At 40.2% G+C, this 13,392-nt stretch overlaps 1 protein-coding gene across 6 annotated transcripts in view; it reads left to right on the top strand.

Annotated features, from left to right (window-relative positions):
* LOC130276127 (inter-alpha-trypsin inhibitor heavy chain H3-like) overlaps positions 1-6,450 on the top strand; it is a 74,592-nt gene extending 68,142 nt beyond the window's left edge. For 4 of the 6 annotated variants that reach the window (XM_056525049.1, XM_056525048.1, XM_056525047.1 and 1 more), the window contains 4 exons: positions 1,329-1,497; positions 2,711-2,856; positions 3,491-3,569; positions 4,004-6,450. In XM_056525049.1, the coding sequence (XP_056381024.1) occupies positions 1,329-1,497; positions 2,711-2,856; positions 3,491-3,569; positions 4,004-4,133 (524 nt within the window). In that variant the 3' untranslated portion in view covers positions 4,134-6,450. The remainder of the gene's footprint in view (positions 1-1,328; positions 1,498-2,710; positions 2,857-3,490; positions 3,570-4,003) is intronic. The other 2 variants (XM_056525045.1, XM_056525044.1) reach the window with 1 other exon arrangement.
* The last annotated feature ends 6,942 nt before the right edge of the window (positions 6,451-13,392 follow it).

Below are 13,392 nucleotides of genomic sequence, written 5' to 3'. Positions count from 1 at the left end.
GTAGGAGGGCAACAACCCAGCAGCAGGACCGTTGCCTCTGCCTTTGTGCGGAGGAGCAGGAGGAGCACTGCCAGAGCCCTGCAAAATGACCTCCAGCAGGCCACAAATGTGCATGTGTCCACTCAAATGGTCAGAAACAGACTCCATGAGGGTGGTACGAGGGCCCAACATCCACAGGTTGGGGTTGTGCTTACAGCCCAACACCGTGCAGGACGTTTGGTATTTGCCAGAGAACACCAAGATTGGCAAATTTGCCACTGACTCCCTCTGCTCTTCACAGATGAAAGCAGGTTCACACTGAGCACGTGACAGACGTGACAGAGTCTGCAGACGCCGCGGAGAACATTCTGCTGCCTGCAACATCCTCTAGCATGACCGGTTTGGCGGTGTGTCAGTAAAGGGGTGGGGTGGCATTTCTTTGGGGGGCTGCACAGCCCTCCATGTGCTTGCCAGAGGTAGCCTGACTGCTATTATTTACCGAGATGAGATCCTCAGACCCCTTGTGAGACCATAATCTGGTGCGGTTGGCCTTGGGTTCCTCCTAATGCAAGACAGCAGTGTCAGCAGTTCCTGCAAGAGGAAAGCATTGATGCTATGGACTGGCCAGCCCATTCCCCAGACCTGAATCAGATTGAGCACATCTGGGACATCATGTCTTGCTCCATCCACCAATGCCACGTTGCACCACAGACTGTCCAGGACTGTCCGACACCTCATCAAGAGCATGCCCAGGCATTGTAGGGAGGTCATACGGGCACGTGGAGGCAACAAACACTAGTGAGCCTCATTTTGACTTGTTTTAAGGACATTACATCAAAGTTGGATCAGCCTGTAGTGTGGTTTTCCACTTTGATTTTGAGTGTGACTCCATATCCAGACATCCATGGGTTGATAAACTTGATTTCCATTGATATTTTTTGTGTGATTTTGTTGTCAGCACATTCAACTATGTAAAGACGAAAATATTTTATACAATTAGTTCATTCATTCAGGTCTAGGATGTGTTATCTTAGTGTTCACTTAATTTTTTTGAGTAGTGTATAATGGGGAAAATGAGGGCCTCAATGGTGCCAGATTGGGTGGCCAACATCTTTATCTAAAGATTAATGTTTCTCAAAATTCTTACATGATACAGTCAATCCGAAACTATATTTGCATTCACTTTGAAGGAATCTATCATAATCACCAAAAGTTTTTCAGGAAGCAAATCTGTTTAAAAAATAGTTGTCCAGTGTAGTCTAAGGTGATTAATGGGTTAATATTGAAATCACTAGATACATTGTGGAATTGTTCTTGGATGCTGATATTATCCATAATTCCTACTCCAGGGATCACTCTTAATGGGAAACTTGCTGCAGATAACAACGGCTTTGATAAACTTGGACTTGTGCACAAGAAGAAGATGGTGTCCATTGAGATAACTGCCGAAAACATCACAGTGACAAAAGGTCGAGATACACAGGTTTACCCATGGACAGCAGTGGCACAAACATTATGGTAAATTCAGAAACAATGTAACCAACAGAGACACCATATCAGTATATTATCATACCCTCTTGGGGCCCATGCATACTATGGAATTTCCGAGCAGAATTTAGCTTGGAAATTTTGATGCAGCAAAGTCTCATTGCTGTTAATGGGATTTTGCTGGACAGTGCGCACTATGGAATTCCAGCAGGAGTGCTTTCTGTTGCTGAAAGGAATTCACTGAAATAATGTTCATGTTCATTCTTTCAGTGGAATACAAGAGCAGGTATTGCTGGCTATGGGGACCAGCAATGTCCGTTCAGTCTTAACGTTGGTTGATTCAGTCGGTGCTAGCCACCCTGGAATTTTAAGATGGAGGAACTCCGATGTGTGCATAGACCCTTACATGGGAAATCTACTGTAAAAATATTGTAAACAGTTAGGCTATGGCTTTGCAGAAATTTTGGCCACTACACAGGTCAACTTGCCAAAGAATGATCCCAGTGTTGTGTTGCAGGGATCGTGCTGCATTGCAGCTTGGGTAAGTGAATGGTGTTGTGTTGTGACCCCTAAGTAGCCGTGACTTGACAGTCGCAAAAAATCCATCTTGTATTCATTTCTTTCAACTGTCGGATCACGTTCATAGCCTCTTGTGGGCCCCAGTGCAACCCCATTCACTATATCTTCACTGCAGTATGATCAGTGTGACATGGCAATATTTGCCCATTGGACTCACGTTGGAGCCAAAATCTTTACATACATACAAGATATACTTACAAGATTGCAGAGGAACTTAGAAAATACCCTTTGTAGATGGTGCTGCGGCTCCTTCAAAATGACGAAATGGGACAATTTTTGGTCCCTTTTCATCATTCTGAAGGAGCCGCAGCACCATCTACAAAGGGTATTTTTCTAAGTTCCTCTGCAGTCTATCCAGGACAGTGCCACTGTTTCCTGTTACCCAGAAGGCCTGGCAGTGACTCCACACCTTTAGTACCCCATTACCGCTGGGGTTATATGCCTGTTACTTCTTCTCTAAGGTGAACGGCCATCTTTATGATTCCTGTCCAGTTCTGGACCTCTCTTAGCTCCTGTTACCAAGGGTAATACACCAGGCGCTGGTACCGGTCTCTCCATTTTTTCTCCCTAACAGATGCTTACAAGATGGGATATTGTTATTTTAGACTCATTTCGTTTGAGTATAAGACATGAGATAGATTTTGCTCTTTGTACTTCTATTCAGGGTTGTAAAGAAAGAAGTTGATACATTAGTCGCATCATTGGAGCCTGGACTGAAGGTCATTATCTCTTTGGTAAAACATCTGGATCTTCTCAAGCTTCAAGTGGAGAGCAAAAGAAGAGATTCCAATTACACCATTGGACTAGTTAGTAAGTGCTCACCTGTCCAGACCAGCATACATCTATTTGGTGATAAGTAACCGGGGTGGCTGTACAGTAACTAAGCAGGGTCTTTATTTGGGAGTCATGGAAAGCTTGGTGACAATCCATTGAAAATTGTATTGGCATCACTCAGCTTTTTCAGATACTTATATAACTTAGAAAGTTACACTTTTCTTAACAACAATGAGGGACATTTATCAATGTTTGCTTATGTATTCTTTTTTTAACTTTTTATTTTTTTTGCTTATGTGTGACTTATTTATCAACTGGTTTCAGCCTGTTGATAATTTTCTTTCACGTAAGCAATTTTTCCTTTTTTACTTTGGTAGTAGCTTTTTCTGCTCCATGTTTGACCTGGAGTAAATTTAGTCAATTTTTAACCTTGTTGCGACTTTTATTTGTGCAGTTGCGACTGTTGCAGTTGATAAATACCCGACTAAAGCAAATTCATTTTGAAAAATTTACTACGTAAGCAAGTTAGAATTTTCTTGCTTTTCTTGTTCTCCATGCAAATTGTCGCACGAAAACACACGTAGTCGCGCCAATTTTGTGACAATTATAGTAAAGAAAACCTGACTAAACCCGTTGATAAATGTCCATCAATATCTTCTTATGTTTTCAGGCCATGTGACAAGTGATAACAACATTACTGTAACATTTGGTGACATCAGCATCCATGGCAAAAGCTTTCCTTCCAGTCGGTAAGAAGCAAATTGTGTTTCATAGCCAATATTTCACTAGTCCACTCTGCAATATAGTGTGGCAGTCAACTGGGCAGTATGGAGTGGAACCTCACTGTCACGTGGAAAAGCAGTCCACTGTGCAGCATGGAGAATTATTCTACTGTTTAGCATGGAGATATTGTCTACTGTTCAGCATCGAGACTGTTCGGCATGGAGAGGCAGTCTACTGTTCAGCATGGAGATATTGTCTACTGTTCAGCATAGAGACTGTTCAGCATAGAGAGGCAGACTACTGTTCAGCATAGAGACTGTTTATGGAGTAGAAGCCTTAAATACAAATTACATGGGTTTAAATGGAGTCTTAGAAATAAACTAAGCCACATGGCCACTAACATGCATCTTTCAGTCCTAATTTTTCAATTTACAGCTATTCTTTTTTGTCTTTCTTTCAGCTCCTGCTCATGTGATGTCACTTCTTTTGGAGTAAAAAATCAAGGATGTTGTGTGACATTTACATCTGATGATCTGACTGCAGAAGCGAATAATATTGTAGAAAATATTTTTGATATTCCTCCTGCTTAATGTGGACAAGCCCAAATACATCATAAAATAGTATAAAATAGTAACCAGCTCAAGACACACAGAGAATAAAGAACCACGAGTGCATGACTTCAAACGTTTTCTGTGAATTATTAGCAAGACTCCAGAAGATGTACAATTTGTACCAGCTGTACATATATAACGGCAGTTGAAGTCGTACGTTTACATACACCTTACTCACATTTGCTAAAAACTCAGTTTTTCACAATTTCTGATATACTCTTGTGTATTGATCCGTGTCGTTTTCCTGATTTTCACCTCAGAATGAACCATGCTGTACCACACCCTCTCTTCCTTCCCAACGCATCTCTCCCATAGAAGTTATAGTGTTAACAGGGGACATTTAACAATCATAGCTCCTCTTTTTATCTAGCACTGGGGTTAGAATGAATAGCTCTATATGATCATTTTATGCTAGGGACATTAGGTGGCCTTGACGTGGCGAGTGGGCTTTGTACCTTTTGATCAAAACATATATACTAACAACCTGTTAGTTTTTGTTATTATGCTGAGAAGCAATTAGATCATAATACAAAATTGTGGATGTGCGGCCAGGTCTGTTTTTTCTACCAGAATTCACTCTATATGATCATGGTATCACCTCCAGATGGTCATAATTGTTATTCTGATCTGATTTTTTGTCTCTTACATTTGGTCTATACCTTCAGGCTGAATATAGGTCATGCCTGTGCTGCCTGTTTTGTCTCTCCTATCCTATTCCCCAGGAGTTTTAATTGAGTAATCCTGTAGTGGCTCTTCCCTTTGAGCACCAGCTTCTTCCCCACCATCTCCTTCACCGATCATTGTCTCTTTATGCAGCTGCTCTTGGTTCCAACCCTGGAACCCTGCCACCAATGTTCCTTCTTAGGTCTAGCACCCTCCATGCTGGCGTGGCTGGGACTGCTGTGTTTGCCACACCTCCAAGTTGGCAAAAGGAGACAGAAGCGCTTCCATGTCCAGGACCACCAACAAGTATGTTGAAAAAGAAGGTGAATGTTATGCTCACCTATCACAGTTGTGCAATAACGAGGCACAACGCTCAGAGGACAATAAGGAGATTGCATATGATGCTTCGAGGCTGCTGCAGCCTTCCCACGCCAGGATGGCGTGTGAAAAATCAAAGCAGGACACAATGGAAATTAGGGAAGTATTCCCGCGCTGCCAAACCTCAAAGGAAAGGTAAGAGTTGATGTTTTTGAAAATATCAATTTATTAAACCACACACAACGCGTTTCAAAGCCAAGACAGCTTTTTCATCAGGCGTGTAATACATATAAAATTGTCAGTATTTATAAGAAAAAAAGGGGGGAGGTGGGAGTGCAAAATTAGACCAAAACGGAAATGACAAGTAAATGGGAGGAGTATAGTCCATGGAGGGCTCCATACATACAAACAAAAACCATTTGCAGTAAATAATAATAAAATCCAGATATTAAAAATATAAAAGCATACACTTTCAAATAAATACATATCAAATCACATGAGCTTATCTTACAGTCCTCGATCATCTCATAAAGCCCTTCTGGATTCAAAGTGTATTTTAAAAATCCAGAATGACTCCCAATTTATCAATTGTTGAAAACGATTTAAAAAATCCACTGGGATGGAGTCAATAACACACAGAGAAAGGCCATTCAAATCGCCGCCATGAACTAAAGTCATGTGCCGTGATAAACTATGTAACATGAATTTATTATTAATATTATAGCGATGTTTATTAATTCTTGCATGCAAAGTCTGTATAGTGCGGCCAACATATTGGGTACTGCATTTGCATGTTATTAAATTAACTACATAAGATGATGAACAGTCAGCATATGTTTTTAATATAAAATTCTCGCCTGTAGATTTAGAACTAAAACTGACTGTTCCACCTTTTGGTATCCAAGAGCAACAAAGACATCTAGGATTTTTGCATGCAAATGTACCTGCACTAATAGAATTCTTGCCAGAATAAATAGATAGTTTTTGTTCCTGATTTTTTTGTAATTTTTTCATGCGGCTAGGAGCAAGATGATTCCGCAAGGTTTTTGCACGTCGGAATGTTAGGGCTGGTTTTTCAGGTAATATTCATTTTAAAATGGGGTCAGAAAGTAAAATAGGCCAGTGCTTAGACAGAATATTACGAATATTGGCAGTGCAGGAATTATAATTAGTGATAAAATAAAATTTTCTGTCTAAGGTACCTTTTTTTTATTTTGATTGATATTCCTTTTGGGAACAATTAGATTTTTCTGTTGTAGTTTTTTTTAACTCTATTAAAAGCATAATTTTAAACTTTTGTCGGATACCCTTTTTCATGAAATCTTTCCTGCAATAAATTAGATTGAATCTTAAAATCTCTATCGGAACTGTAATTCTTCCTTATTCGTCGATACTGAGCATATGGTGTATTTTTTACCCATTTAGGATAGTGACAACTAGAAAAGTTTAAAAAACTATTCATGTCCACCTTTTTAAAATGTGTTTTGGTTTGGATATTACCATGAGAATCTTTAAAAATCTCCAGATCTAAAAAAACTGTAGTACAGGAGAAATTGGGAGTAAAATCCAGCCCCCATTCATTGTTATGAAGGTGCTCAACAAATCGTCGATGAATCGGTGATAAAACACAACATGGGAATCCTACCAGCGGGGCTGTGCGATGTATAGGGACTCAAAAAGCCCCATGCATAAATTTGCGTAACTAGGTGCGAATCGAGTCCCCATCGCAGAGCCCCACTCCTGTCGATATACCTGATCATCAAAGATGAAAACAGTATTGTGTAAAATAAATAAAATGGCAGTGATTAAAAATTGTGATTGCACATCCCCAATAGTAACATCTGTGTCAAGAAAATGTTTTATTGCACTTATGCCCTTTTTTCTAAAATATTCGAATAAAGGGCACTCACGTCGAGAGTTAAAAAATTCATGTATCAATTGTGTAGAATCACGTAAAAAAGCTGGTAATTCCAAGACATACTGTTGTAAAAACAGGTCCACATAGTGGGACAAATGACTAGTGATCGATCCAATGCCGTAAATAATCGTCCGTCCAGGAGGTTTTTTCTTATCTTTATGGACCTTTGGTAAATAATAAAAAATAGGTGTTTGGAAATTTTTTATGTTTAAAAATTCCCGTTCCTGTTTATTTAAAATATTATTAGCAATAGCTTCTTGAATCATATCATTATATTCTAAAAAAATCTGTGCAGAGGCATCCTCTTTCGATTTACTATAAAATGTTGCTTCTGATAAAATATTAAAAGATTCAGCTATATAATCCTCACAATTTAATAAAACCTTCCCACCACCTTTGTCAGCAGGGCGGACAATTAGGGTATTATAATTTTTAAGTGATTTTAATGCCAGTCTTTCATCTTTAGACAAATTATCATTAAAATAACGCACTGGTTATTCATAAATTTTTCTAAAATCATTAGAGACCAGTGTATAAAGGTATCAATAAAATTGCCTCTAGAGGATAAAGGGTAAATTGTAGACTTTTTGTAAACATCAACATGTTTAATTTCAGCAACAAGGGTGTCATCGCTATCAGTAACCGACAATGTGGTATCTGTAATCCCCATGGGATTTTTTTCTTTTATTGAGAAAACTCTAGCCAGTGTAAGTGTTCTGGTGTATTCATTGAAGTCCAGAAATAACTGAAACGGATCTGGAGCCGTAGCTGGACAAAAAGATAAGCCCTTAGATAAAAGGGATCTCTCATGTATAGATAATACATGTGTAGACAAATTAAATATTTTTACTAATTTTGTTTTGCTAAATGGCTCCTTTTTCCTTAGCTTTCTACCACTGCTGCATCCTCGTTTTCCCTTTTATTGGGGATGTGCAATCACAATTTTTAATCACTGCCATTTTATTTACTTTACGCAATAATGTTTTTATCTTTGATGATCAGGTATATCGACAGTAGTGTTGAGCAGCATAGGCCATATTCGAATTTGCGATATATTCGCAAATTTGTCATATATTCGCTAAATTCGCATATTCGTAATATTCACGTTATATTTTCGCATATGCTAAAATTAGCATAAACGAAAATTCGCATGTGCGAAAAAATTATCATATGCGAAAATTAGCATAACCGAAAATTTGCATGTGCAAATTTTCCCATATGCAAAAATTCGCACAAATATTCGCAAAAATATGCAAAAATTCCCCACATTAGGAAGTAGCAGGTTCCCCAAATTCGGTAGCATTGTCGTTCCCCCAACCCCCCCCCCCCCCCCATCTGGCATAAAAGTAACACAGCAGAAAAAGAACATCATACCAACAGTTAAATATGGTATTGATGGTGGTGGTAGTGTGGTTGTCTGGTGCTGCTTTGCTGCTTCAGGACCTGGAAGAATTGCTGTGATTGATGGAAACATGAATTCCGCTCTCTACCCAAAAATCCTGAAGGAGAATGTCTGACCATCAGTTTGTGACTAGTGTTGAGCGGCATAGGCCATATTTGAATTTGCGATATTTCGCGAATATATGGACAAATATTCGTCATATATTGGCTAAATTCGCATATTCGTAATATTCGCGTTTTATTTTCGCATATGCGAAAATTTGCACGCCAGTCTCACACAGTAGTATTAGAGCCTTCTTTACACCACACAAGCTGGAAGCAGAGAGGGATGATCACTGTGATGTGTACTGTGAAAAAAAATAAAAAATAAGACCAATATTCGTAATTACGAATATATAGTGCTATATTCGCGAATTCGCAAAATTGCGATATTCGCGAATAAAATTTGCATCGCGAATATTCGCGAGCAACACTACACCTATGTGGGGAACTATACTGCCAACCTAATGTGGAGAACTATACTGCACCTAATGTGGGGAACTATACTGCACCTAATGTGGGGGAACATACTGCACCTAATGTGGGGGAACTGTACTGCACCTATTGTGGGGGAACTGTACTGCACCTAATGTGGAGAACTATACCTCACCTAATGTGGGGAACTATACGGCACCCAATGTGGAGAACTATACTGCACCTAATGTGGGGAACTATACTGCCAACCTAATGTGGGAAACTATACTGCCAACCTAATGTGGAGAACTATACTGCACCTAATGTGGGGGAACATACTGTACCTAATGTGGGGAACTATACTGCCAACCTAATGTGGGAAACTATACTGCCAACCTAATGTGGAGAACTATACTGCACCTAATGTGGGGGAACATACTGTACCTAATGTGGGGGAACTGTACTGCACCTATTGTGGGGGAACTGTACTGCACCTAATGTGGGGGAACTGTACTGCACCTAATGTGGAGGACTATACTGCACCTAATGCGAAGGACTTTACTGCACCTAATGTGGGAACTATACGGCACCTAATGTGGGGGAACTATACTGCACCTAATGTGGGGAACTATACTGCACCTATTGTGGGGGAACTGTACTGCACCTAATGTGGAGGAACATACTGCACCTAATGTGGGAAACTATATGGCACCTAATGTGGGGGAACTATACTGCACCTAATGTGGGGGAACTGTACTGCACCTAATGTGGGGAACTATACTGCCTAATGTGGGGAACTATACTGCACCTAATGTGGGGAACTGTACTGCACCTAATGTGGGAACTATACTGCACCTAATGTGGGGAGCTATACTCCACCTAATGTGGGGGAACTGTACTGCACCTAATGTGGGAGAACTATACTGCACCTAATGTGGGGGAACTATACTGCACCTAATGTGGGGGAACTATACTGCATCTGATTAAGGGGGACATGGGACTGATTAAGGGGGTAGGGTAGGGGAATGATTAAATATAAAAAAAAATATATTTGTTACAAAGATTTTTTTCCTCTTTGTGTATGTTTATGGGGTAATAGGGGGGGCGCCACAAGGTTAGCTCGCACAGGGCGCCTGAACACCTAAGGCCGGCCCTGTCTCTACCAAAGTCAAGTCACTAGTCAAGCCAATTATAGTCAGAGTGGCTGTATTGAAGTCTGACCCAAAAGTACTGCAAGTCCCAGCAAGCTGCAAGGACCTTTCCATGTTACTGGTCAATTCTCTGGGATTCTGGTCTAGCTGTAAAGACTTTAACAACTGTCTAACCTCAGTAAACCTACCGTTATCCCTTACATGGTCTTGGACTATTATTGCTCAGCCTAACCTTCGGATATTGGTGCTACCGTTTGGGTGGTTACCTGAAAAACCACCAATACCAATAACACCTTGCCCCTGGGTGTAGATGGTATACATGTTCCCCATCAACCTACACCCTTCACACCCCTTGGTCACACCACAACTTTGGCTTCACGAACAGGATACCGGTGTGTGCCTTAACCATAAACCCGCAAGCCCTAGTCTGAGTCTGAACTGTGTCCAAAGTAAATTGCATGCAGTTGCGAAAAAGTTTGCGCCAGAAGATTGTACGGGACTTTGTCATTGTAATGTGTTACTGCCGTGGCGCTGTCACCACACTTCCCTTTGTCAGACAGGTTTTATTTAAAGGGGTACTCCAATGGAAAAAAATTATTTTAAATCAACTGGTGCCAGAAAGTTGAACAGATTTGTAAATTAACAGCTGCTGTATACTACAGAGGAAGTTGTTTTCTCTTTGAAGTTCTTTTCTGTCTGACCACAGTGCTCTCTGCTGTCCAGAGCAGGAGAAAATCCCCAAGGCAAACCTCTCCTGGTCTGGACAGTTCCTGACATGGACAGAGGTATCAGCAGAGAGCACTGTGGTCAAGCATAAAATAAATTTAGAATAGTAGAAAAGGTCACAGAGATTAAAAGGAAAAGGTTACTCCACTCGCATCATAAAATCAGGATACAACAGAGCAATCAGAAATCCTAGGGAGAATGAAAAAAGTGAACATACACCCAGGATTGATAAATCAGAAAACGAACGGGCCATTGACCACAACAAAACAGTCAACAATAAAGAACCACTAGACAAAAAGTTGAAAAAAACTTCAAACACAACTTCATAACCACTTACTCTGGTTCACACAAGGACATCCTACGCATACAAAATAAACACTGGAATATCCTCACCCAGGACTCTATTTCGAGAGGACATATCCCAGAGAAACCTGCCATCACCTACAGAAAAGCAAGAACCATGAAAAATGCACTGGCTCCCACCCGCCTGAAGGACAGAGGCCCCAAAAAAGCCCCAGTGGGAGCGATTCTGGGGGTTTTCAAATGTGGGGCGCAAGCTTGCAAATGTTGTACCAATATCCTGCATGGAAAATCCAATTTTAAGAGCAATGTCACTGAAGATACTTTCTCCATTAAAAGTAGAATAAACTGCTCTGCCACATTTGTAAGGTATCTGCTAGAATGCTCATGCAACCTCCAATATGTGGGCCGGACTACCCAACAACTCAGAACACGGATGAACCACCATAGATTTAACGTATCCAGAGGCTTCATACATCACAGTGTCTCCAGGCATCATACCACAATAATGGCTTCACATAATTTTCTCTGCTAGCCATCGAACACATTCCCAGCAACTTTCACAACAGGTTCGAGAGGCTTCAACGCAGGCAGTCCTACTGGATCTATAAACCGAATAGCCTGCACCTGTCAGGCTAACAGTACACTGATCAAGGTGTGTGCTTATGACCTTCTCAATACATCTAGATAGGCGTACACCAATACTAGTTTGATCTTTCATATGCACTAAGAGTGAAGATTACTATGCTGTACTATATTTTCACTGAACTATGTTCCTATCTTTGGCAGTTTGCCATCTCTCTGGTTACTCATTCTAATTTTTAGCATTTCTTTGATTTTACAACTCTGGTGCAGGCTATCCCAGCCTAGTATTCGAGTAGGCTTGATCATGTCATTGTAACTGTTGTCCATAATTTAAACTATATACATAGGGTAGTGTCACCTTTATATTTATCCTTTATATATATACCATATGTTATTTCTATATGGTTTATTGCAATTGATAAATCCATGCTTATATGCCACATGCCATTTGTCATCACTGTATGGTTTACTGTCACATGCCATATGTCATCACTGTAGTGTTTATTATCATCACTGTTATCATTACTGTATGGTCTATTGTCACATGCCATATGTCATCACTGTATGGTTTATTATCATTACTGTTTTGTCCCATGCAATTTACATTGCCTTGCCCACATCCATTGTCCTACTTCTACTGGCCCAATCATATATTTGTAATAAAACATGTGACAGTTTTCACCTTCATCCCCCATATTATATATGCATCCATATTATGTGGATTTTATTGTATATCCCTCCCCAACATCTCTTCCAAATAACTCTTGTCCACATTGTTCCCCCTTGTCCCTACCTGAAATCTCCCTCTCCCTCCATCCATAATACCAGGTTAAAAACAGCCTCTATACTATGTTCATTTCTCCCTCAGCGCATGCGCTGTGCGAGAGATGGCCAAAGCCCTGTTTCCACCGGCGCACTTGCAGTCCATATCTCTCTCCACACGCCGGCAGGCTTGTGCCCAAACATAACAAGCAAGCCACGACTCACAGCAATAGGTTAACCCCATTGTTCAGCACCTCCCTGCCCTTTATAACTAGTACCCAAACACAACCACTGCCACCATGTGTTATTTATGTTTAAAGAATGTATGTTTTAATATGTTTTTATGAATAACTGTGCTCTTTGTATACACTATTGTTTTAGTTTGTGTTGCTGGTACTGCCCACGCCCAGTGGGTGTGGCCTATTATGTTTGGCACCAATTTTAAATATAACTGGAACCCACATACTCTGTACTGTCATACTGTCATTTTATCTGAGGAAGGCGCTCCTATGCTCTGAAACGCATCATGTTTTGGCTAATAAAACTACTTTAAAGAACTTCACCTCATCCTTGGTGGACTGTGCCAGAAACCCGGTAACCTTTTCTAATATTATGAATTCTTGCTGTTCTGCCAGGAACACTCCAGGTCCCGACACTGGAGGCTGCTCCACCTACACTGATACATGCGCAGTTGTGGTTGTGTCTGTTACACAACCAAGCAAGGGGAGCAGAATACAGTCACTCATTGTACTATTCTCTCACCGCATCCATTATATATACAAAACTGTACTTGTCCCATGAGGAGCTTTGCCAATTTTTTGTTATAGATCACTTATAAATGAAATTTAAGAAAATAACTTCCTTTGTAGTATAAATCTGCTGATAAGTACTGGAAGGATTAAGATTTTTAAATAGAAGTAATTTCCAAATCTGTTTAACTTTAAGTTGATTTAAAAAAAAA

Source organism: Hyla sarda, chromosome 6, assembly GCF_029499605.1.
Source record: "Hyla sarda isolate aHylSar1 chromosome 6, aHylSar1.hap1, whole genome shotgun sequence".
Taxonomy (NCBI): Eukaryota; Metazoa; Chordata; class Amphibia; order Anura; family Hylidae; genus Hyla; species Hyla sarda.
The sequence above is the reverse complement of the archived record's forward strand: the minus strand, read 5'-3'. Positions and strand labels throughout refer to the sequence as shown.